This window comes from Bombyx mori, chromosome 12 (genome assembly GCF_030269925.1).
Source record: "Bombyx mori chromosome 12, ASM3026992v2".
In the NCBI taxonomy this organism is placed as follows: Eukaryota; Metazoa; Arthropoda; class Insecta; order Lepidoptera; family Bombycidae; genus Bombyx; species Bombyx mori.
In genome coordinates this window covers 7,198,851-7,226,514 of record NC_085118.1, presented here as the reverse complement: position 1 = coordinate 7,226,514, position 27,664 = coordinate 7,198,851, and the positions used below count along the sequence as shown (strand labels likewise).

At 35.3% G+C, this 27,664-nt stretch overlaps 1 protein-coding gene across 4 annotated transcripts in view; it reads left to right on the top strand.

Annotated features, from left to right (window-relative positions):
- The first annotated feature begins 2,045 nt into the window (after positions 1–2,045).
- The window catches only part of LOC101745389 (uncharacterized), a 35,661-nt gene continuing 10,042 nt past the window's right edge, over positions 2,046–27,664 (top strand). For 2 of the 4 annotated variants that reach the window (XM_062671403.1, XM_021350128.3), the window contains exons 1-15: positions 2,048–3,978; positions 9,775–10,072; positions 10,979–11,137; positions 11,644–11,906; positions 11,979–12,183; positions 12,372–12,545; positions 14,265–14,397; positions 20,800–20,940; positions 21,785–21,924; positions 22,479–22,627; positions 22,884–23,039; positions 24,031–24,161; positions 25,003–25,179; positions 25,515–25,665; positions 26,054–26,200. In XM_062671403.1, the coding sequence (XP_062527387.1) occupies positions 3,964–3,978; positions 9,775–10,072; positions 10,979–11,137; positions 11,644–11,906; positions 11,979–12,183; positions 12,372–12,545; positions 14,265–14,397; positions 20,800–20,940; positions 21,785–21,924; positions 22,479–22,627; positions 22,884–23,039; positions 24,031–24,161; positions 25,003–25,179; positions 25,515–25,665; positions 26,054–26,200 (2,439 nt within the window). In that variant the 5' untranslated portion in view covers positions 2,048–3,963. Of the gene's footprint in view, positions 3,979–9,774; positions 10,073–10,978; positions 11,138–11,643; positions 11,907–11,978; positions 12,184–12,371; positions 12,546–14,264; positions 14,398–20,799; positions 20,941–21,784; positions 21,925–22,478; positions 22,628–22,883; positions 23,040–24,030; positions 24,162–25,002; positions 25,180–25,514; positions 25,666–26,053; positions 26,201–27,664 lie in introns of all 4 variants that reach the window. The other 2 variants (XM_062671404.1, XM_062671405.1) reach the window with 2 other exon arrangements.

Genomic DNA, 27,664 nt, shown 5'->3' with positions numbered 1-27,664 from the left:
GCGAGCGACCTAAATTGTAAACACATCAGATGAAACTCGCATACCACAACTCTCAACGATAGACGCCTCGACGTATTAGCCGATGATCTCGCTTTCGAGATTAGCTTCGCTAACCCCGACTCATTAACCGCTAAATATCGCGCATCGCCCGGATATACTCGACATCTTCTTTCTGGTCGTTCCCTCAATGCTGAGGATCGTAACTGTATGTCAATCTTCTCCACTCGGTCCGGTTCTGCGCCATATGTACGGCTCCATGTATCTGTATACTCAACATAACATTATTAAAAAATGGAACTCTGCGTATCCGTTCGATCGAAGGAGTTTCAGAGCTAAAGTTAGACCACTGTCCCATCGTTACGAAGCTCGGTCGCGCTCCCGATTCTGTTCCCGTCGCGAGAACTGTGGCGGATTGGCACACGTTGGGCATCTGCCTGGCTGATTGTTTATCAATGGCATTCCCCGGTCGCCGCCGACCCGCTTAGTCTTATTCGCCGTAGACATAACTGTTTACTACTTCAGTAGAAATAAGTCCCTAAACGCAAGTAAGCTCCAGAGCGCAGCGTTAGCCCTCGGACAGTGGTTCCGAAAAAGAGCGCATAGACATCAACACAGCGAAAATCACAGCAGTATTATTTCAAAGGGGAAACTCAACGCGTATTTCCAGTCCCATTAGTAGGAGAAACATCACATCCCCGATCACCCTCTTCGGCCAACCTATACCCTGGGCATGGGTCAAGCACCTGGGAGTCACCCTGGATGCACTCACAACATTCCGCCCGCATATAAATTCAGTATGCGGTCGTACCGCGCTTATTCTCGGCAGACTCTACCCCATGATCTGTAAGCGGAGTAAAATGGCCCTTCGTAACAAGGTTACACTTTACAAAACTTGCATAAGGCCCGTCATGACTTACACAAGTGTGGTGTTCGCTCACGCTGCTAGCATATACATAAACATCCTCCAATCCCTACAAGCCCGCTTTTGCAGGAGCTCCGTGGCTTGTGAAGAAAGTTGACCTACACGATGACCTGGGCCTCGAATCAATCCGGAAACACATGAAGTCAGTATCGGAACGGTACCTCGATAACGCTATGCGTGATGATAATCGCCTTATCGTTACCGCCGCTGACAACTCCCCGAATCCTGATCGTGGCGGAGCCAGTCACCATTAACGCCCTAGATACATCCTTACAGATCCATCAGATCTAATAACGCTTGCATTAGACGCCTTCAGCCCTAACACTAGGAGCAGGCTTAAAACCCCAATAACTGAACTCGTCGAACTAGTGACAAAGTGTTCGACGTGCAACCTAACCGCCCGCCATCATCCCGCTTAATTTCTCGTCGGATCTTCTCAGCGGGTCGCGATTCCGGTCCGGGAGTAGATTCATTCGCAGTAAAAGCAGCTACTCTTGAGTTGTTAGGTCTCCTTTGAAGGCCCTCGGGTAGCTGTTAGCAAATCCCACTTCTCCTAACTGACCCCTTGCTTCCCACCAGTCCTGGTGAAACTGGAAAGGGCCCCGGACCATCAGTAATTCTTCAATCATAAATTTAAAAAAACTGTAGATTATACATGTTATAGGATTTAGGAAATAAATTAATTACTATAACATACAACTTCGAACTCTGTGTTCTTGAAGAATTTTACTTTTTACCATTATTTACAGATTCTTTTGTATAGGCAAAAATGATGAATACAACATGTATCAGCATTATATTATGAAGATAAATGTATTTTTATGAGCACAAAAAACTGTAACTGCAAACAAAGGTTACTGATGATCACTGTTCTTCAAGTTCTTTCTCTTCCATCGAAATGGAAATAAAAAAAAAATTACTCTTAATATTTATTGTAATATTTCATTTTCATTTGTTTAAAGAAATTATGAGAGCAGTGAATCCTTTCAAGATCCCGAATGAGAAGATTGAACACTTTATTGACGATTTGTTCGAAGCGGCACGTGGAATGGCCCTCATCAAAGAAGACGGAACCCTTGATGCCACATACAACTTACTTATTATTTATTGTCAGAAATAAATCTATTCACTAGATTTGCTTTACAACATGTGATTTTTAAGATTCATATGTTAATATTTAAATAAATTTTGAAATTAAATCGTTCATGAGACGTGGTTGTACCCTAATCAGTGGGATGTCCTAGCGGAATAAACTTCTAATTATTCAAACTCTTGAAGGATCTGTGATTATGGTCGATAATTGGGCGAACATTCGTTTTTCATAAAATGGTTTCGGGTTTCTTGCGTGATTCTTAAAATACTGTGATGTCATCAATTTAATTTAATTTGCTATATCATCTTCAGTTCGATGAAATCACGTCTACATAGACGGCCAAGATAACTAGGCTAAAGCTATTGTGATAATAAATTGAAAAAAATATATATTAATATAGATATTCTATCTATGTCACACAGCAGTTTTTTCCCTATGAATGTGTTGTTATAATTTATCGTAAAAACAAACTAAATAATATAAATAAAATGTGTCGGCTTTCCCGACTTTTGTGCACATTGGAATTAATTAGCAACACTGAAACGACGATGGTGACACCCATCTATTAAATAAATAAAATAAAATAAAATTTTGGTATTATCTATTTAATATACCTAAAATCATGGATTACAATTTTACAACATGGCCAATCTCTCATCACAGAATTTCTGTGCTCTACATCATCAATCTTTCTTTAACTAGAACTATTTTTTTTAATTATATTAGTATATATTTTTCGCAAAATGTGGTTGAAGCTCCTCGTACCATTTAAAAGGAAACTAAATACTTTTTTTTAATTATTTTTTCCGATTGATAATACCCGTTATCGATTCCTTCTCAAATACCCATTTTGTTGATTACAGTCTCAAAAGTATCATCCGTAATAAATATATAATAATACGGGCTATGTTGCTTACTTTGGTGCTTCGAGGGACATTTTCATTTCTGATTCGATTCATTAAAAAAAACTCCAAGCATACCACTTTTCATAGCACGCTGGGCGATTTTGAATTTACGGACCGAGCCTACGGTCAATTTCCACGTTCCAGCGCCAAAATATCATGACAAACAGCACATAAGCGTTGAATTCAACACTACAAACTAACTCTCAGATCACTCCAAGGACACCCAGAGGAGTCGTCGAGGAGATAATTGAGGGCCCTACTTCGGCCGTCGCGGTACAGGAGTCCGTCAAGCCGCCCAGGATGGTGCCGTTATTGTTCCGGAATAGCCCGCTGTAACAAAACCAGCTTGCCGCATCGGAAGTCCCACACACCTCCGACCCGTTGCTCTTCCACAACTGTCTCATAGAAGCACAGCTCCGTAGAACTGCACTTTCATGCAGATATTTTCGAACCCGCCTGCGAGATTCGAACACCGACACGCACAGTCGAAGGCAACGGGTGTCTTATCTTTTAGGCCACGACGACTTTATAGCCCTGCTGTAATAATAATTAAGTCCGCCAATGTAGATAAATACATGAAGTGTCATTAATAAATAAATAGCGACTCTACCTTTAGAACCATAGATTTTCGATGACAAATGTGACGATTTATCAACGGTTTGAAATTAGCAAAGCGGCAAAATTAGGTGGATTTTTTGTTTTTTAATTTCCGCTCTATTTTCTTTTTGTCGTCTCTGCGAAGACCGTGAATTTCAATTCTACAAAACTTTTTATACAATCCAATCGGTTCCACGTCAATAAGCAATAATACTATTAATTATATTCTCTTTGCAATAATTATTACGTTTTGCAATCAAAAAGAATGTAACCTCTTATTAGTAGTACGTTTGACACAATGTTATTTAATGACTGCGCACAAGTAATACAAAGACTACTGAAGACTATATCTGTATTAACACGAGCAAAAGAAAAAATTATAAAACATCACAATTACATTTAATTATCGACACTTAAGTCTAAATGATTTTAATGAAACTAGAACAATGAAAGTACAGAAGGTATGTCAAGATTATTATTCTTAACAATTGACTTAATACTTGTAGTAACACTTTATACCAAGAGTATGATAGCAATAAAAAACTTTTCAAGCGTTGCTAGACATAAAATGTACGAATCCTGTTTATGATAAAATACTTGGAGCACTAGATTCGAGCGATCGGACCGTACCGGATTTCAGGTAAACAGGAAATCCTGCTTTCAGGATTTAAATCTGGTTTTACGAAATACGTTGCTCATGAGTTCAAAGCTCGCAACTTAATCTATATATATAAAAATGAAACCCGTTTTCCGTTGTCACGACATAACATGAAAACGGCTTGACCGATTTGGCTAATTTTGGTCTTGAATTATTTGTTGAAGTCCAGAGAAGGTTTAAAAGGTTAGATAAATATAAAAATATTCGGAATTAAATAAAAATAACAATTTTGTTTTTCCTTTGATGTGGGATTGTCCCCGTCGGACGGATTCCTTTTGTTTGTTTTAAGTTTATCTTAAACAAAAGTTTAGGTCTTTTATTTATCGATTGAGGCACTACGAAGTCTGCCGGGTCAGCTATAACTTATAAAAACACGGAAAAAATCACAAGCAACATATGAAAATGGTCATTTTACATGTCAACGTGAACATAGAGAGCGTAACAAACCTCTTTGTAATGATAATTATCACAGAAAGTGTATAATCTATGATCACAGATACACAGCTAGGTACCATGCATAGAGTTACTATTCTAACTGGAGTGCTTACTTCGTTTGACATAAAAACTAAAAATATACTTTATCTCTATGGCTTAAGGTTTATTTTTAAATAGCAAAAGATGTAAGGAAAAACGGTCTGAAAAGAGAATGATTATTAAGTGGTGGTGTCCCTCTCGCACATTTTACAAACAAAAAGCAGTGTTGCTAGCTTAGAGGATTTTCCACAAAATCTCGTAATTTGGACCCCTGTCTTAGTAATCAAAAATGGCTTTGTGGATTTTTTAGTAGCTTGGGCGTTGTTGAAAATTATCGAAAAGGTTAAAATCAATCCACTTTACAGGATTTTAAACATTTTATGACAATAATATATCTAAATACTTATTATTTAAACGATGTGACTTAAACTTAACTAGAAAATGTTGCGACAATTTAGAATTTCCATCAACGTCAAAAATTAAATTGGTTCAAAAGAAACGTACAAAGTCATGGTGAAATTAGTTTCTGACGATGACAATTTATTAAAATAAATTATATAAGAAGTATTGATTATATGATATAATATATTGATTTTTAATAGAACATATATATATTATTATACATAGATATACTAATAATGCTCATTAACAAAAAAAAAATATTGTTCTATATTAATAAGAACTCTGTTTAATGGAAAATTTAATGGTAGGTACGTAGATTTCTGATGGTTATCATGTTGAATTTGATGGGAAGCCAGATTAATTGTTGGCATCACCGAAAAAAAGCCATGAATGGATTAAAAGAAAAATGGCGTCTATTTACGTTTGTAGTTCGAAGTTAAAAGGGCACTGATACAGCTTGTGGCTTGTTTTTTTTCGAAAATCGTGAAAGTTTCCGTGTAATTATGGTGAACACTTATATTGTAAGTGGTTTTAAGCGAGAATCCTCTCCAGTTTGTGAAATATCCTTCCATATGTCAGATTCATTGATAAATTTTTACTAGTGTGAGCATATATTTTTAAAATGTGAGATATTTTTTCTCATTATAATATTATATAATATAACCAATATTTTGTAAATAGAGATCAAGTACTATGTGTATTGTGTTATGTGTATTGACTTGTCATTTAAGAGTTATTTAATTGTCTACATATAACAAATAAATGAATTTCAGTTCATTTCATTTTATTACCCATTGTGTTTTATTTCTTAAAATGTAACTAGTAGACTTAATATACACGTGTCATGAAAATAGCACAGAAGTAAAAATACAAGCAATTTTAAATCAATTGACGATGTGAATGTAGGAAAAGAGCACCCGATACGCGCAGACCATGTGTGTCAAATATTAATTTGCACGGCCCACTTAGCCAGTACATTAAAGTAGGAATTGCGTAATTAAGTTCAACATAATATTTAAGTCGTGGTTGAGTATTCGGACGTTAAACGGACGTTTGAGGAAGTTTAAGTAATAGAACTGAGGTAATGATGTTTGTAACAAAACTCAGTGCTAGATTTTCGACATCGCAGCAATTTCCAAAAAAAACCGTCGATAAAAGTCACCATGACGACGAAGCAATGTTTAAAATTGAATTTACATAAATAAACTGTTGCAAGCACGTGTTTTGTATTTACATAGGACTACACAGAATTACTTAAGGTAAATTCAAAACTGATGCATGCGTATAATTTTGTCCTATAAATAAATTTTATATGGTCACCACATTAGACAAGGACACCGCGACCAAAAAGTATTCTCTTTCGAGACCGATTTCTCGGCATTAGACAGCACTCCAGTTGTAGGTACTTATTAACTCCATGGTACCATGACATGGGGTAAATTGGGATCCTGGGGTAAATTGGGACAAACCTGCGGAAGATTCTCAAAGTACCTGTAGCACGGAATCTACCTAATTTTGTTTATGTTATTATTTATCAATGTATAGAAGAAAAGCCAAGTTAACTATGGAAGTACTAAATATGAGTTAAGTTGGTCCCAAAAATTCGTCAAATTAAATTGAAAATAGTGGTTGAAAAGTGCGTTTTGAAACAGCTTAAAGAACTTTTAAAAAAAGGAATATTATCGTTGTTTTTTCAATAAGATCACAGTTTATATAAGTTTTTAATACACCTGGAAATACCACAACAAACGGTAAGTTGCAATATTCTTATTTTAAATACAATATTTCGACAAAATAAAAAATGTATATTTTTTCCTTTCTTTTTGGGGAAAATTGGGACGTATGTAGGGTAATTTGGAACAAGACTGCAAAAATTAGGGACGAGAAAACACAAAATTGGAACGCCAAAAGACAAAATAGGGATGGCTTGTTAGGGTTGTCACTGATATCTTATAATAGATTTTTTAGCCTATACTATCACTTAATTGCGTGATGTAAAGAAGGTTAATGTGTTTATCAGTTAGTTTATGTAAGTATTATAGGTAAAAGAAAAGTATATATATAATTCGCGACATTTACCTTGTAATATCTGCCCGGTCGTATGTTCTTTATAGCAATAAAAAAAATTAAAAGTTAAAAGAACTCAAACGAATCAAAACTTTTGTTATTTCAGAATCTATTCACGCGTCGAATCATGATTTTGTTAACATTCACAACGAACACACACAAATAAAAACAGGCCTCAGATTTTAAATGTAACATTAATTAAAAATCCGAGATATCCAATTATGAGTGAGTGAATTAATTGAGTTTAGTTATTTAGCTTAGAAAGAATTTCTTTTATTTTTGTTATTATTGGCAGTAATCAGATAAAGCTGTTTTTTATCTTATTCACCTGATATCTTACTCTTGCTCAAAGATCATTTTGAAAATGTTGATTAAATAAAATTGTATTAATGCATTTCCAGTCCTTTTGTTTTCTATTTTTTATTCTATTTTATGATTTTGTTTCAGAGTTGTGATTTTTAAGGAAATTAAATAATAATTTTCTAAAATATAACATGCACATACTTTTTTTGATCATTGTATTGTTGATTATCATTCACGTCACATCGCTTCGGAATAGAAACCAGCTTAATTTACACTATGTTGTGTACTGTGCTTAAATTATGGATTGTGTAAAATTATGGATTTCGGTCCATATAAATAATTATATGGCACCTACCTATATATCGCAGTACTGCGAGTTGACAACCCTTACAAATATCCCAATTTAACCCTTAACCGTCTCAATTTACCCCGGACGCTGGGTAAATTGGGATGGCCATTATTTTACCGATTATTTCTTTAAAATGAATAATTAAAATAATGTAACGGTTTTTATCACCTAGGTACGTTCAAGACTCAACTTATTTCTTTGGTTGAGCAGTGACTATTTAATTGGAACTATTTTAAAATTCAATCTGAAGGTCGATTTTGTCCCTATTTACCCCATTGTACGGTACATAGTCAGGTACCAATAAATGATATTGAGATAATAGATCAGTCTACGTGTTTATACCGATATTAATCAGTATTAGCTAATACGAATATATTCATTGTGTAATATTAAAACACTTTAATTAATTAATATACTTCGATAAAACGGGTAAACAGGTTAAACATAATAGGTTGGGGAAAAAGTCTTTTCGCATTATAGTATGTATGAATTTGTAATAAAATCTCTTTGGCTATACTATTTGTATCTGGCTGGTTTTGATATCATTAAAAGCTTAAATTTTAAAGAAGATAATTTTCCAAATTCAAATTAGGAAATAGCGTGATTTTTATTTATTTTTCGTACTGTCAAGATGAGTGAATCTAATGAAGAAATTCGATACATTTTAAAATTTGACTACAAAAAGGTAAAAATGCAACGCAAACGGCGAAAAAAATTTTTATTCGAATATTTAAATAACAAGATTTTTAGGGACCTAGTGCAGTATCTGTGAGAGTAGCACAAATTTGGTTTAAGCGTTTTCAATCCGGAATTTTTTATGTCAAAGATGCACGTCGCTCTGGTCGCCCTATTACGGATAAAATGATCAGTTATTACGACGTAGCTAAAGAACTGGGAATCGACCACAAAACAGTTTTGGCGCATTAAAAAAAAACTGGGTACACAAAAAAGCTCGATATTTGTTTACCTCACGAGCTCACTGAAAGAAACCTAATGAACCGTGTACTCATTTGTGATTCTTTATTACGACGTAATAAAACCGAACCATTTTTGAAGAAAAGTGGATCACGTACGACAAGAACGTGCGAAAAAGGTCGTGGTCAAAGCCCGGTCAGGCTTCACAGACTGTGGCGAAACCCAGGTTAACTCGTAACAAGGTGATGCTGTGTGTGTGGTGGGATTGGAAGGGCATTATTCATTATGAGCTGTTACCACCAGGCAGGACCATCGATTCTGAACTCTACTGCGAACAACTGATGAGATTAAAGCAAAAAGTTGAGAGAAAGCGACCGGAGTGTGGTTTTTCATCATCATAACGCTAGACCTCACACACCTTTAGCCACTCAGCAAAAATTAAGAGGGCTTGGCTGGGAGGTGTTAATTTAATGCATCCGCCGTATAGTCCTGATCTTGTACCTGCAGATTTCCACCTGTTTTGGTCCCTTCAGTATTATTTAGGCAGTGTCAGGCTAACATCATGAGAGGACTACCAAAACCAATTGTCAGAAATTTATCAGAAGCCCCAAAATTTCTAAAGCAATGGGATCATGTCCCTACCTACAAGATGGCAAAAAGTTATCGAACAAAATGGTACCTACATACTTTAGTTAAATGTAAATAAACTATAATAAAAAATGTGAATTTTCTTAAAAAATGGGAAGAAACTTTTTTCCCGACCTATTAAATATCTTAGTGCATACTAATATATATACCAATATCACCATTAGTGTCGAGCAGTGTTAATTGAAATCATCATTCCTTATCACGAGAACCTCGTGAAGGCAGAAAAGGAATTATTAATTAAATATTTAGAACTGACACACGAGACTACCGCCGTCTGATAGCGAAAAGTTTCAACCAACACCTTATGAAACTTTCGTTATCCAGCTGGGCTAGTAGCCTGGTACAGAAAGCAGTTACCCTTGACTTGTCTATACACATAGTACAATAAATATACATAATCAAAAACTCTCTGTGCATCGCTCCGTTTCATAATTTTCACAGAAACGTTCTGAAGTCTCGGTTTCGACTACCAAATCATGTACTCAAGTCAAGGAAGATATACCTACAGTTCCATTGGACCAAATAACAGTCAAAATTCTGAAATTGCGGTCTTTTGAAGAAATACCTTCTTTATTTCACATAAAAGTCGTGTTTTTCGATCAACTTTTAATTAACGCCACAATCGAAGCAATAGGAGCTAGAGAAACAATGATAGATAAAGTAATCGCACAAGGGACATTCAATTATGATCCGTCAGACTATGAAAAAATGTGCCTGTTCGCCAATTATCCTCTGACTGGTACGTAATGCTTATCTAATATCGAAATCCTGGCCCTAGTTGAGTGCTTAAGGCCGCTTGTCTAACGTGAAATGTTAAGGCAGTTTACCTATGTCCCTGCTCAAGAGCAACGGTGACATTCACCATAATGTAGGACATATTATATAAGTCTATCTTTGCCGGAAAAAATAATTTCATCAGAGTTTTGATAGCACGTTTGCATACCAACGTATGAGTAGGGCCATTGAACAAGTATATAGGTATAATACTTTAAATATGCCATGAAAATGTACTCTGATTCACACATTGAAAGTTATGAAAAATGTTTTGCTACGTATCTTGCCAAAATTCGGAACAAATAATTTAATCTAATATCTTGTAATGTAATCTAAGCAACAGCAGCAGCTAACTAATTTACGTTGGGATATGCAGAATAGTTCCATTAAAATTACCAAAGAATGTATTTATTGACACCGTATTGTATGAATTTATTTGGCAACTGATACTTGGCAACAAGTTGGTTTCCAGTTAATATTGTTCTTAATTTTAAGTGAAATATATTTATACAAGTAAAAGATATAGAAAAACTATGAATGTACACCAACCACAAACGTGCCACATTCATATTTTCATAAAATTAAATGTAATTTATACTATAGTTCACCTATCGGAGCCACATTAATATTTTCATAAAATTAAATGTAATTTATACTATAGTTCACCTATCGGAGCCACATTCATATTTTCATAAAATTAAATGTAATTTATACTATAGTTCACCTATCGGAGCCACATTCATATTGTCATAAAATTAAATGTAATTTATACTATAGTTCACCTATCGGATATCGTTTACATCGGATTCCTTAATTTAATATACTAGCAAATGTTCAAAATAGTAACATCAGATTGCTTTAATATTTGCAGTGAGTATTCAATCCTTAAGAAATGTGGAAAATGATAAATCTTTCATTGACCATTACGCTTCCGGGCATAGCTTGGATGATGTTAATTTGAATACATCAGTTTCTAGTATATCGCATGAGGTCAGTTGTTGCAATGTGGACATTCTGCCTATTTTTGTTGGTAAGTTTTTAAACTAAGACAATATTGGATTCAAACTTAACGTACCTAATAAAAATTTACTCTAGTTTGTTTGCTATTACTGCTTGCTAAGTGTCATTTAAACTGTATTCTATAATACATCTTATGATAACGTTACATTGTGGTCTATGTGCCAGTTGGAAGCGGGGTACACAAGGTTCTTCTTTCTACTAAGTCGGTCTCTTCATTGCTGAAGGTCGTGTCTAATTTGAAATGTTGACCACTCGATGCACAATGCTTCCCGACGTCTTCCTGTCCTCGGCAGTCTTTATAGCCTCGGTATTAGCATGCCACACAGGGGTATGCCCATATTATTGTTGGATAATCCTAATGGTACTTCACGTTATATTTCCTCACGAATGCCGACAATTCGCCAAAAATGAATTTTATTATAAATGTACGAGCATGGGTTGCATTTATAATAACTAGGTACGCTAATAACACCGATTTATTATATTTATCCATGCATTATTTTGTGTCGATTGAAGACAAAAAGAACATTCGCTTCAAGAAGCGAATGGAACCGATAAAAGAGCTTCCATTGCTGGAAAGGAAGAGTTGGGAGACCCTTCCACTCGTCACTATAGAAATTTCCGCCACTAGAGATCAAGAAAATGTATTGCATCACAAAATACTTAAGCAAGCAAACTTTATGCAACTCACGTTGATAGCATCGCACAATATGCCTTTCACATACGACAACGAACATTCTTACACTGCGGTAACTAAAATGCCTATAAGCAATGAATTGGTGAGTTAACATTTTAAAATCATTATCGTTTATTACATATCATTCACATATTACAGTCTAAATTTTTTGCAGAATTCAAGTATTTTTACATTTCATAATGGATACCGAAAACCGAAAAGATTTAATTTCTCTAATTTTATTCCAAATTGGGAGAGTCTCAGAGCTGAAGGAAATTGCTTCTCCAAAACTGACATCAAGCTTTTTTACAATTACGCTGATATACAAAATGAAGACGAAGTTAATTTAACACATTACCTGAAGAATCAGTTCAGTGCCCGTAAGAAAAATCTCTCTTTACTGAAATAGATTGAAAAGTAATCATGATTTACCTGGTTTAACGGGGTTCCTGAGTTAATCATCAACACCACGTTAAAAAAAAATCTATTCCAGTAAACACCTAAAGCAAATCGATCAGTAAGTTCATAAGATGACCTAAATTAAAAATGAATAACATTATCTTTCCAGATACAGTAACCTGGGCTTCTTTTCATCGCACTCTTTTACTACAAAACCTTCAAGAATGGTTTTTTAAGCACCTTCGTCAGTACTCTTGGCCTTTTGAAATACATATTTCTAATGATCGAGAAAGCTACGACTTTGCCGCTCCATTAAATCTTTTCAAACTTCTTTACCCTGGTGGTAATGACATATGATATAATTTAAAATATTTTGGTTAAAAACTGATGAAAAAAATTACAGAGAAATAATTTCTGAAACAACTGGCTTACTTATCTACAACTGGTAGTACTTATCATTACTGTTAGGAAAGGAAGTCCCAATTGAAAATTATGTTATTTATACTTTTTTTGGGGAAGCAATAGAACACCGTCAAAACCAGTTACCGATTGGGCTTATTGGTCTGCCGCGTGTGCCATCCTTCAGCTTTTATTACCTTAGATAACTGGTGGAGTTGTCAATATTTAATGCCTCCATGTTCTCATTATAATGGCGCTCGGTATACTCTTATCAAGTCAGTGGCGGCATAACCTATGATGCAGTGTGCGTTGCACATCGGCACAGCGGTGCCATGGGGTGTCGCCCTCGGCATATTCAATGAACCTGTAAATTAATACTTTCATGCTAAGGAATGGTATCGTACCACAGAAATGGACATGACATGACGATGGTTCCAATCCTTAATATTATCTAGTTTTTCACCTGTAGCTTCGCCTGGGCGGAAACTCGTTCTTAGCAGTGGGATGAGAGTTAGGCTATTCTTTACCAGGTTTCAAACTATTCACATACCAACCGAATTTCGTCGATATCGATTCAGTGGTTCGGACGTACTTTCGTTATTATAATAGTAGGTCTTTACCTATGAAATTGTCGCTTTACAGTCACTTGTAATGCAATTTGTATGTGTGGCTGGCAATCAATTCAAATGAATTACTTTTGAAAATATGGAATTCTGTTTTTAAATTCAGCAATTTATTTCTCGATTAGAATTTTATTTTCATTGCATTTTTATATTTTTCATCAACACGGATTCGATAAAAATATGAATAATTATGGACTATGAGTTCTGTCGCGCTAGCAGTGCCGCACAAACGGCTCACAACGTTGATGATATTGAAGATGATATACGAAATAAACACTGCAAACGAACGCACGACTCATTATTTGTTTGAACGCTTCCGACTAGAAAAATGCATCTAAAAAAATGAACCCCGTGGAAACTAAAGTGAACAATGACGAATTAAAGGCGATTGTGAAAGCTGGCGATACTTAATTTACCGCTGAACTAGTAGCAGCTTTCAACGTTAGCATCAAAACAATATTGCTCTACTTATTTGTGTCAAATTAGTTAGCCTACTGAGTTTCTCGCCGGATGTTCTCAGTGGGTCGCGTTTCCGATCCGGTGGTAGATTCTGCGAAGCACTGCTCTTGCTAGGGTCAGTGTTAGCAACACTCCCGGTTACACGTCAAGGAGAAGCTGAAATAGCCTCTCAAGGCTATCAGCATAGGTAGGGAAAAAATCAAATTAGCAAGGTAAAAACTTGATAAATGGGTGGCCCACGAACTGAACGAACGCGTTAAGGTATGTGTTGCTTTGCTAACAGACACAGAAACAAAGGAATTATAAACCACATTGTCACTTGCCATGGAATATGGTTTCTTTTTAGATAATCGTAAGCGGTCATCACGTTAGTTAAACCCTGATTCGGCACTTAGGCAATATTCAATGTGCTAGGCAATAACCATGGATGCATATTTTGATTGATATAAGTAAAAAATATTTATGAAAAATGACTTCAACTTTCTGTATACTAAACGGCAATTTTGTAGGTAAAAACCTAATATTAGTGAGGATAAGTGTGTGTTAAAAAACTTGAGAAATCAATAAATGATGGTTTTCAGAAACTACGGTAGTATTAGCTGTGCCATTACAATGGACCAATGCTGACCTAATTTTAGAAAAATGTGGCTGTGATGTACTGTTATCATCGAATGAAAAGGTTTTGACTCCAGGCACTGCACAAAAAGCTAACAGGTTTTTTTTTCTTTTGTTTTATTACTTACCTATCCCTTGTAGGGCTGATAATGCGTAGTCTCGTCCTAATGCGGCACCTCGATGGCGTAGAAGCTGTATCTAATATCTTTCACATTAAAATGCGCTCTCAAATTTATTGATACAAACCTTCGTGGCCCTACAACATACCCTACTACTTAATATAGAATTCGTGGCCTCATAAGCGGAGATTTGAGATTTGATATTTGCTATTCAAAAGCATAGTTCTTTGCTATGCTTTGCTTCTGTACTCCCATTAATGGCAGACAAAGTTATGTCCCTCATTAGTGTGGACATCTACAAAGGCAGAGGTACAACTAAGGCTCTGTCTATGCTGGAGACTACACTAAAGCCTCGCTTAAATAACAAATTGTCATAGTTTTTTTTATTGCTTAAATGGGTGGACGAGCTCACAGCACACCTGGTGTTAAGTGGTTTCTGGAGCCCATACACATCTACAACGTAAATGCGCCACCCACCTTGAGATATAAGTTCTAAGGTCTCAAGTATAGTTACAACGGCTAGCCCACCCTTCAAACCGGAACGCATTACTCCTTCATGGCAGAAATAGGCAGGGTGGTGGTACCTACCCGCGCGGACTTACAAGATGTCCTACCACCAGTAATTACGCAAATTATAATTTTGCAAGTTTGATTTTTATTACACGATGTTATTCCTTCACTGTGGAAGTCAATCGTGAATATTTGTTGAGTGCGTATTTCATTAGAAAATTTGTGCTTGTGGAGCAACGTACAGAGCTTATTTGAGAGCCGGACGTTGCGTGACAAAAATGGTGCTCTAAGGATGAACTCTACTCCAGATGATAATAAGAGAAAATAACGGAAGCACTTAATACACTCATTTCAACGTAATTGATGCTTTAATGTCGTTTCTCAAAGATAGCGGTACTTTCATTTAGATCGTGTCTAAAGGACTCCGTAATTTTATATAATTAAAATTCGATCCAAAAGAACATAAATCCCATGATTTAAAGTACATTACCTATCCTAACTAATCCTAAAACACAACAGCATTAAAAATATTGACTTCATCTTCTTGCCTTTATCCCATCATGTGGTGTCAGCGCAGATTGTCCTCTTTTTCCATTCAGACCATATCATACGACATCTCTGCACTCATATCTCCCGCATATCTTATTTCATACAGTCCATCCAAGACTTTTTGGGACGATTTTAGCATTTTACTTTAAAAAAACTAATTAACAAGCGAATAACTAAGGTAAAAGCACCTATTACGGAGGTATTTCGCAAAATTTGAAAGTAAGAAAGAAAAATAGGCATTTGTAAGTATTTTTAAAGGTGGAAAAATTTTTAATCGTCAAAAATGGAATTTAAATTTCGTATTACTGTTGAGTCTATGTTTCTTTTCTAGAAATTACTTATTTTAAAAAATGTTTTAAATAGCTGGGTCGATTTTCCCTAATACGGAGGTATGATTGAGGTCAGAGCCTATTACTGCGGTAGACGGTTCCTAATACAGAGGGTCAGAAATTATATTTATTAAGTTCCGAACATATAATATTTATTAAGTAAATAATATAAATGTGAAGAACTTAAATTGTAAGTTTTGCATTAATTGACCACTTTTAATGAAATTTATAATACAAATGTAGTATAACCGTGCATTCACACAGGTCTGCTCGGAAAGAAGAGTACATTTTTACCGCGTTTAAAAGTGATTTGGATTGTATTTTAACATGAGAATTCTAGGGAATTTCGAATGTATACACATAAATAAAATTGGAGTGTCTGTTTGTATTATTGAAATAACCGCTTTTTACCACATGCATATAAATATATATACTGTACATACACCAAAATAACATTTTTTACAATTGTTGTCAATTGTAAAAATTGTCTGTCTGATTGTCTGTCTGTCTGTTTGTTCCGGCTAATCTCTGGAACGACTGGACCGATTTTGACGAGACTTTCACTAATAGATAGCTGATGATATAAGGAGTAACTAAGGTTTTTTAAACTTAAACTTAATGGTAAACTTAAGGTAAGTGAAGTTTTCGGCTCAATTCAGACATCGGTGGCAACGGTCGGCAGCGATGCGAAGGCCTACCCGATCTTGTGGACCGAATGGTAAACAGTCGACGTCGCCCTAAGCACGTCATTACGGATCTTCCCGATCCATTAACGGTGCTTTTAGGTACCTCAAGAACCGGTTACCATCCTCGCCGAACCCGTCGCTTGCGATGAAGAACTCGAAGAAGAAATCAACCTATAGACGCAGCCCACTGAGTTTCTCACCGGATCTTCTCAGTTGGTGAAGCACTGCTCTTCGTAGGGTCAGTGTTAGCAACACTCCCGGTTTGAGCCCCATGAGATCATCTACACGTCAAGGGGAAGCTGAAATAGCCTGTCAAGGCTATCAGCATTGGTAGGAGAAAAAAAAGGTGCGAAGAGCACTTTCAGCTTTGAAAGAATTTTAAACTTTATCTACATTGTTTTATAGAGCAGTATCGCTTGAAAGGATAAAACTGTTCGGTGGCTGATGCGGCGGCCGCTGCCACTGCTGTCTGAATACAGCTATACAAATTTAAGATGAACAAAATAGAATTACTTAATGGTAAATTTATTGAGGACTGCTTAGGAACAAACAAACAAAGCATTTGCTTGACCATCTGTGAATGTAAACAAAAGATAAGAAAGTTGAATAGTTTTATGAATGAGTCTTTGTGCCTTTGCCGACTCAATAGAAATATCCGTACGGGATTTCTGAGAATCTGTCATAAATGGTTCATAAAAACAAATCGCTATACCCGAAATTGACGCTATAGTATCCAAAGTCGCTCTTACCGAATGAATTTCTTACGAAAGTATGCTTTAAATTCAAGGGACGTAAGTTTGACGTCGCTATAACCGAGGTCGTTATTAATGAATTCCACTGTATTTAATATATTTTAATAACCTTTCACTTGTACACTATTCCCCTCTTATACATCGTATTTCTCTCTGAAAAGGGTTTGCTGGAAGAAAACTCATGAAGAGTTAAGCTCGCCTTTGTACATAGTATTTAGACATTCTTTAAATCTGTTTTTATTGTATTATCTTTTTGTGTAAAATAAGTATAAATAAATAACCTTTCTATTATTTTTATGGAATCCTAAAACTTGTAATTTTATGTTCTATGAATATGACCGTAATAGAAGATCATAGAACCTAACACAGAGTTACCTGGAAATAACTACCACCGTAATAGGAAAACTACTCGTATTTTTTTAATCCTAATTCTGACCCATCAAAATTTCGATAAACAAAGAATGTAAATACTTAATCAAACGATAACAGTTTTTGGCCCAGATGTGTAAAACTCAAGTCAACAGTTATACAAAATAAATGATTTGTGATAAATTAAAATACACGTTCCTATTTTTACCCCTTCTAAGAAACCAACATTTTGCACTCGACAGTTTTCATATTTAACTAGATTTTTAATGAATAATACATACCGCAGAATATGGTTTCTAATTTACAAGATTAATAATTATTCCAACTAAACTTGGAACTAATTCAATAACTTAATAAATTAAAAGTTATAAACAATTAAATATGCCCAGTATATTCCCTATTACGGAGTTATACCACCGTATTAGGATTAATCTATAAAATTCGTACCGTATTACGGCGGTATTTTGTTTCTTATTTTTTGAGTAAAAAATGAGTTACATATATGAAACAAGCTATTTCAAAAGTAAGTTTAATAGTAGGGAAATGCTATAAATAACACATTAACAAAGTTGAACGACTTATTAATACAAAAAACTTAGTTTCTAAATATTAGTGTACTTATATTTTTTTTCCGCGTTTGTATGGAAACTCCTCTCACGTTGATGCCGTGATACAAACTGATAGATCTTGTAGTGTTGTTTATATGCTACACTTGAAAACGTCAGTTAAGTTATGAAGTAATAGATTTAGAATAAATAGATTCCGTTTTGGTGAGCTTAAGCTGAATAAAACAAGAATAAATCTCGAAAATAGAAATACCACCGTAATAGGAAGCGATTTTGACTACCGCCGTATTAGGAGCTTTTACCTTACATATTTACATAGTTATGTTGGTAAACGTGTTGAAACCGGAACCAAATTTGTAGTATTCTAATGAAGACTTTTATATTACACACAAATTAGATTTTATTGATTTGCTTGATAGTATTTTTAATGTGGCAGAGATGTTCCATTAAAAAATTTTTTTTTAAATTTTCTTAAATTTTATAAAAAGAAAAGAAATGAGTTCTATGTTCTATTATAGAATACAATGAATAAATTTTCGTGGTCATGGTGATTGTAATAGTATATTACGGTATACTATTACAATAACCATGACCACGATAATTGTAACTCCCACAACTGATGCAAGTCTAATGACACCTCGTATGTAAAAATCCGTCAAAATGTTTAGGCGTGCTAAAGAATTTGCCAAACGTTCAGACATTCACGCGTAAACCAAAACTAGGTTACGCTTCTACACCTCGGCCCTTCTCTTCTCCCCTTCTTCCTCTCAGGAGGCGCCGGAGTCCGACATAACCCGGTCCGTTACCCCCCTCGACCGGATATCCGTAAATAAAAAAAATAAAAAAAACCTACAGAATTTGCGTAACATTAACCAAATGACGTGAAATTGAACCAGAGAATTTATACTATGGATTTTTTAATTATTATTTCCGCAATATAATTTACATTTTACTGATTTGTAATAGCCCGTTTACGTCAAACCCCTTTGACGCAAAATTCTTCAAGGGCAAAAGTTGTATGAACCAAATAGTTTTTTTTTGTTTGTAATTTGTTTAGAGTTCCATAAAATTCCTCATATGCGTCTGCTGCTGTACTCGAATGCTATTGACTATTGTATAGACAAAAATGTATAAATGTAACTTCTTAGTGGTGCACCATCTTAAAACTCTGCGTTATTCTTATATATTTACAGGTACATAAATTCAAAAAACGATATAAAAGTTGCTATAATATTTAAAAAAACGATTGATGAAATATGCGCTCCTCATTATTTAAAATACATTGTTTTTTTTATTGGCTTAGATGGGCAAAAAGCCCATGGCCCATGGCCCAGGTGTCAAAGGACCACTGAACCTAATCAGAACTATATGCTGCTGTCCGCTATGAGATAGAGTGGCACTGTCTAAATTGTGTTGCATAAAAACTGCTCCACCGTTCTAACCGGACTTTACACCAATAACACCGGATTGAGGATTACAATGCTACTGGTGGTATGACCATATAATGAGCCCGCACCAATACCGACACCCTTATTATTTCTTATTAATCCTGCCGTGAAGCAGCAATGCTCTTCGATTTAAAGGTTGGACAGTCGTTACACTATACAAATGTGACTTAGACTTCATGTCTCAAGTCGGGTAATGGCATTCATATCTATTAGCTCGGGTATTCACATAACAGCAAATGGACCCTGAGATTAATCACAATCTTAAGCAAGTAAAACAAACTTATAATACTCAGAGAACGCTGCCTAAAACGCAAAATTCATTAAACCTGTTAGTCACGATAACCGATCAACGTACATAACTTCGGGAAGAAGTCAGGTGGTTTTGTTCTAAGCCAATATCAAACAGCCTAAAATTTTTACTACGCACTGCGGAGCCATATACTATGCCCAACGCCTACAAGACCAGTTTTGATTTTGTTTTTGGTTATTCGCATTTGCATCATCAGCCGGTGCTACGGGCCAGTTTTTTATACAAATTAAATGTTCTAATGGACACGATAAATCTGTCCCAAAACTTTTTAATATACCTAACTGTATCTTAAGGCTTTATCTGCTGAATAAATTAAAAGACCAAGAAAAAGAGTTTATAGATAAAAGAAGTTTTTTTTTTTTTATTGCTTATATGGGTGGACAAGCTCACAGCCCACCTGTTGTGGTTACTGGAGTCCATAGACATCTACAACGTAAAAACCGCCACCCACCTTGAGATATGAGTTCTAAGGTTTCAGTATAATTACAAATTCTGCCCCACCCTTCAAACCGAAACGCATTACTGCTTCACAGTAGGAACAGGTGAGGTGGTGGTACCTACCTGTACGGACTCACAAGAGGTCCTACCACCGGTAATTACGCAAATTATAATTTTACGGGTTTGATTTTTATTACACGATGTTATTTATACCCTCACCGTGGAAGTCAATCGTGAACGTTTGTTAGTTGCGTATTTCATTAGAAGAATTGGTATTCGCTTCCGGGATTCGAACACCAGTACATTGATAGGTACGAATGCACCGGGCGTCTTATCCTTTAGGCCACGACGACTTCAAAAGTAAGTAAGAAGTAAAAGTATGTTACCGTACGTTAAAAATTGCGCACACAAGTACCTAATTGTAGGGTCACAGCAGATGTAAACGCTCATTCAAGCGCGGAATTAATGCAGTCAACTGGTTCCGATGGTACAAACGCTTTTGTGATGGTCGAAGTTAAACTTTGGAAACCTTTAAGAAAAATCGTAATACTGCCATCGATTTCGAAGTAAGTGTCCGATCTACATTATATTTTTTCTTTATTATTCAACTGTAAAAATATAAGATATTGCTGGAGAAGCACTGCTATTAAAAAAATATGTTTATGTTCTAAATTGGCAATTCATATATCTGTAATATTGATACAATACAGCTGATGTTCCGTTTAATGTTAAGGTGTTAAATTTTCCGCTTGTAGATCTCTTATGCATCCCAGAAAGAATTTTGTCACCCACATTTCAAACCTGTGTGCTTAGTGCGAGTTTTTAACGCGCTCGGTAGCATAAAAGTTAAGTTAATTTTGTATGTAGTTGGAACAGTGCCCCTAGCGGCAAACGTAGGCAAACATTCCAACTCCGTGCGAATTTGAATTAACTAAATGCATGACAAACTAAATGCATACAAATTTGAGTTAACTAAATGCATGACTGCTTCAACACAATAAGAGGTACAAGATGATACCCACCTATTTGGGCTTCACAATGCCACCAGTATCTGCTGAGTTAGTTATGAAAGCTTACTAATTTTACTAATACGATTTTTGTTACACGATATTACTTCTTCACCGAATATAAGGAAGCCGTAAAGTCACGTATTACGTTTGTGTTTACTTGAATATTGACATCTATCTGATTTGAAATCCGGTTTAATGTCATGTTTCGACACGAGTACCCTGTTTCCTTAGCCTACTATATCTACCCAGAATATTTTTTTAGCCCATTCTCAGTGTATTGTGTATGTCAATACCAATTAGGATACCGTGACCATAGTTTCAATGAATCTATACAAAGATATGCTTCCTTTTTATAATTACTTAAAATTACAAACGCGGTTCATGTTGTTTTACCATTTAGTAAAGAAATTAACGCAATGCTTGAAAAAATGGAAGAGGGTCCCGATAAACGTGAATGTGGAGGACGAGGACAATTGGACAGGAATTGGCAATCCACCATTATAACTGCAGCTAACTCATTGCGACGTGTACCTTATTATGGTATTCGATTTATACAACCATCACACACATATATTTAAAAGCATTTAGTGAATTTTATTGTGATAAAAAGAAGCGGAGAGAAGCTGATTGTCCACCGTTACGAGAGCCCATAAATATCGCAAATGCCTCATGCATAAAACAACAGCATACAACAGCCGCACGCCCTCCAAATGAATCACACGGTTGGTACGCAGTAGATTTAGAACAAGAGTGTCTGTATCTAAAAAAAATCTACATGAAAATTTTAACGAAAATAATACTTTTATGAGTATCCTCACCTTAAATGATTAGTTTCATCGATGGACGCTACAATCTGAATTCCGCGACCCAGTTTGAAACATCCTATCAAATTATGAATGGAATTACCGGAGAGGCTAAGCTAACGCAACGATCGACAAATCGTTCTAGCCCATGTATATTTAAAAAAAGATAATTCATTCTGCATTGATTCATAATGCTCTCCGTACTGTATTAACTTTACAGAATATTCCCTTGTCGTATAGATAGATAATAATATGTTTCCACAATGTAGTTTTAACAATATTTAAAAATAGGGATGACAGAAATCTGTGCTTTCAACCGCCAATTGAGTGAGACAAGAACAAGAGCAGAAATCGCTACTTCTTTCTGGCAGGAAGCGGCCGTTTATGTTAACAATAACTTTGTTGTCAAGGACTATTTGGCATCCGCCATCGAATTGGAGGTATGAAGCATATGTATTTTCCGCTGAAATGTCTCGATGCATTTTCTAAAGTCTAGTTCCCTCTTTTAAGAACAATAATAGGTATACCTTAAGTTTTTCTAGACCTTTCTACCACATCCAAACTATATAAAACTGAACTTTGTTAAGCAAACTGACTCCTATTTTATGTCCATAATAAAACTATGTTTCGATGTTGATATTACTTGACACATTGATTTGATTTAAATTTTAATTTAAAATAAATCCTTTTTTAAAGGAAATGTTGATGATGGCACATGTAGCACTTCTACGTGTAGCCTGCGACACCTTAGTAGGTGTTGAAAATCGATTGGAACTTGAATCAACATTGAGAGCGGCCAGGCAAGCTCGTCAAATGCAAGACCCTGAACATGCTATTACATTGTTTTTACAGGCATGTAGTTTTTGTCAATGTTAACAAAGTATTAAGTAGTTTACCCACCCAGCTGTATTTTTTTTATTACTTAGACAGGTAGGCGAGATCACAGCCCACCTTGTGTTAAGTGGTTACTGGAGCCCATAGACATTTACAACGTAAATGCGTCACCCACCTTGAGATATAAGTTCTAAGGTCTCAGTATAGTTACAACGGCTGCCCCACCCTACAAGTCGAAACGCATTACTGCTTCACGGCAAAAATAGGCGGAATGGTGGTAACTACCCGTGTGGACTCACAAGAGGTCCTACCACCAGTAAAAAACTTGAACTTCAACAAATTCAAGAAGTATTACAATTAGGCTACTCACTGCGAATATTCATGAATACACTTCACGTTCATAAAATGATTATTCCTCGCGATGAAATAGGCTAAACATGACAATGGGTTAAATGAGTTAGGAATAAAACATACTGGGTGAGTATTTGACTGTATTTGGGTTGAACCGCTCCTCAGACTGTAAAGATATGGTATTCCAAGAGGCCTTACTGTTAAATTGGGACAGTCTGTTTAGAATAAACATAGTAATCATGTCTTTAGTTGAAATGTAGTCTGACTTACATATGTAGAAAGGCACAATAGATGAACAGAGTAACTTTTCTTATTATGGACGAACTCTTCCCTGGTGGCGACCGATGTGATGGTAAAAACAAGATACTTTACAGAAGGACCCTTTAAAGTTTGAAATTTGGAAAAAAAATCAAAAGAAAAAAGCTTTTTCAGCTATTTGGATGAGTAAACTTAATTGAAGTTCAATAAACTAAAACATCGAACTGTTGATGCTAATACCAAATAAAATACACTCTTAATTACAAAGATAAATGTGGAGTACTAAGCAAAATGTCGCTTAAACCCTATATATATAAGCCTTATAGCCTTTCACCCCACATTAATGCATTCTTAAAATCCTTGCTAAACTACATTTTAGAAAAGAATAATTAAATTCCAGGCCGTTTCACAAAAACCGTTAGATGCGAACCTTTGGCGAGAACTTTCTATATCTTTAATGGATATTAACAAGAATTGGGCAAATGTTTGTATTAATAAATCTATTCAGCTGAATCCCAGGGATCCCATTACGTAAAGTATTTAAATTAGTGATTATTCCCAGTATTTGCTTCGGTTTTCGCGAGTCATAAAAATAATTAAAACTACTCATGAGGTTTAATCTCCCGTTTCCAGGGTCAATGTACTACTTTCAACGTTCCGAATACTCTACAGTTTTCGTGGTCACGGACTACGTGGTTATCGTAGCACTAATAGTTTGAACTATAAATATTTAACTGTTAAAAAGCATTCCGATCATAAACGAAAATCTGTACTTAATTAATCTTATAAAGCTGAAGAGTTTGTTTGTTTGAACGCACTAATCTCAGGAACTACTGGGCCGATTTGAAGAATTCTTTCAGTTTTAGATAGCCCATTTATTGAAGAAGGCTATATATATAACATCATGCTAAGACTAATACAAGCGGAGCACTAATAAAGAATGTTTCAAAATTGGGTTTTTTTCCTTTTTAAGAGCTTCCGCTGCGTGCGCTGCAGAAACGGTTAAAGGTTCGGTGAAATAATGTATGACAGAATTGTTTCCCTTTAAATGATCTAAAAAAAGTCCGCGACAGCATATGTCTATATGTTAAGGTTGGCCCACTATAACATTTTTTATGCTAAACAGCTTTGTTCTAAAATAAAGCATTGCATTATTGCAAGCATTATTTGTGAACTATTCCACGCGGACGAAGTCGCGATCAAAAGCTAGTTATTTGTAAAGGAGTCAAAAAAAATTCAAATCATACAGCTTCACATTACGAAGTAAACACAAAATAGTAAAATTTATTTTTAAATTTTCATTTTAAAACTTTGTTTTTCAATAGTAGAGAAGTTTAAGGGTGTTTTCTTTATAAAGGCTTATTTGCTTCAGTCTACTCTGCAAAGGTTCTATGCTACTGGAGGAAGATCATGAACTAGCAGAACCTTTTTTTGAAGCTATTCTCAGTTTTTATCCATATTGGTCGACTGTTTGGGTTATAGCTAGTGCCTACTATATAAAAAGAGGATTGTTTGAAGTGTCCGATAAAATTATGGAAATTGTTAAAAAGTAAGCTCTCCTCTTAATCGGTAGTGTGTAGGTAATTTCAATTATACATCACTAGTATTTTCGTTGTTGCTATTACTAACACTATATCATACTAAATTCGGTATTTTTTATTTTGCGACTGGCACGCCATTTATAACGTGTCTGTGTCTGAGGGTGTGGGGGAGGGGGGTGAGGTGTCATATACGTTAATCATAGTAAACACAACAATATCGAATGACGCGTAAACGCATTAAAGAGCGTATTACTAAACGCTAATAATGATTTTTGCTTACTCTTAAACGTTATATTTTTATACAACTAAAATTGAAAATGGAAAAGTATTTTTAATTTTACAGAATTTTCGCTGAAGCACTGAATGAAGAGCCGTATTTTCCGAGAGCTTGGGATCGTGAGTTCGGCGACTGGTGGGATAACACACCTCTCCTACCGGGAATGAGCCGATATTATGATGCTGCCGATTTTTTACTTAGGATCAGAGCAATTTCCGTCAGTGCAAATTTTTATCATTATATTAAATGTAACATCTGTAACCACTTCGCAGCATACAAGTAGCAACGATAATGGTATTCATAGTGTTGACATAGGATAGCCCCACGGCATTTCACATGGGGCTCTAAAAGGCAACTAAGGTATTCATCATAGAATTGTCAGCAGCATCCTCAGAGTATCATACCAGCATTTGCTCGTGTTATTAGCTACCGGCATACTGTCTATATGTTGTGATTGAACTGAGAACCCGTTCAAGCCCGTGTCTCAAAGTTGCACTGCCTTTATAACGTTTATAGGCTCCGGTATCCAGTGAATATCGCACGGACCATTAACTTGTCTCGTTTACAATTGAACACTTAAGTTCGATAAACCTGATATATTTTAGTTAGCAGAAGTGTGTACAGCTCGAGGATTGATCGAAGCAAAAGAGTCTGCAGCATACTTCCACTTACTAGCACTTTGCTGTCGTTTAAAGGGCAACATTATGGAAGCATTGTGTCATACCCAACAAGGAATCGAAAGATACGGAGAGGTAACATAGTTCATCTAAAATATATTGGTGAATATTTAAGTTAACAAGTTTGTTTCTACGTGAACGACGTCTTGGCACGTCTGTGCCTGGTCATGAGATCTGAGTTCTTAACTGTAAAAAGGCTGTCCCAAACCGAAACGCATTACTGCTTTACGGCAAAAAAAGTCTTCCGAACTCATATTGTAATAAAGTAATTATGTAATAATTATGTTTTGTGTATCTCTTCGTGTTGGTATGTTATTTCCAAGAACTTCATTGCTCACAATGCCTTATAGTTAGTTATATGGTATGTAATAGAAGACACTAATACTATGCACATATGAAGTTGTATTTCAAATAAAATGTTAGCTTGTATTCGCCCAATGATCGAAATTCAGTGTCACCTCAAGATTTCGATCCTTTATGTTTTACATTTTACTCTTTGTTTTTCCATAAAAATTTGATGAAAAAAATTATGATTTCTATAAAAAAAATTTAATAACATTAAAACTCGTCGACAAAAATAAAAAAGAATCGGTTGAAAAACAGTGGGAAAATGGCACTTAAACTGTTTTATCTTTGCCTATTTACGTATAGATATTACTTTAAATCTAGATACATTTCATAGTTAAAACTAATTTTACGGCTTAATCTCGCATTTAAAAAATTTCGACCTCGGGACTCCACAACCTGGTCGCTTGGTTTTAAGTAGACAGTATTGTAGAATTATTAATTATGAGACTTGTGAAATGATGAATTAAAAGAGGTCGTGCACTAACTAACTTGTCTAGCGTTTTTCTCGTAGAACGTGGACTTCATTTTTGTAGGCGGCTACCCCTCTGTAATCTTTGACAATTCTTGGAAACGAAGATGATCACCAAGCACAATGCGGCTTGCAATTACATACCGCGCTTTCAATCATGCAATAATATGTACCGTACTTATTAACGGAATAACTACCTTTATTTTTGCAGCGGTTTACACAGTTATGACTCTTTCATTACTTTGTCTTTTGGCGGTATAAGGGTTTTTATGACCTGGTAACTAATAACTTTTAGGTCAAGTCTTATTTTAATTTTAATGAAAAGTTTTTTATATGAAAAATGATATTATGAAATGAAATGAAATGAAATGCGATTATATGGAATGAAATATAATCTTAGTAAAATAATTACGGAGACTTTTTAGTGGACTTTTTGGAGGATCCCGAGAAGCTACGTTAGCGGCATTGTTTCATTTCCCCACATTTGTGCACTTTCACAGATATTAAACAGTTAATAAACCACCGGTATTACACATTTAAACCTGAAGAAACACAAAATAGACAAAATAAATAAATAAATCACACAACTTCACTCTTCGCGTTCCCGCCAAAAAGCTCTTTTGGCGGTTTTTTTTTTTAAGAGATTTTATGACCTGGTAACTAAGACCTTTAAGTCATGTCTTATTTTACTTTATATTCTTAATTTTATGAAAAATGATAAT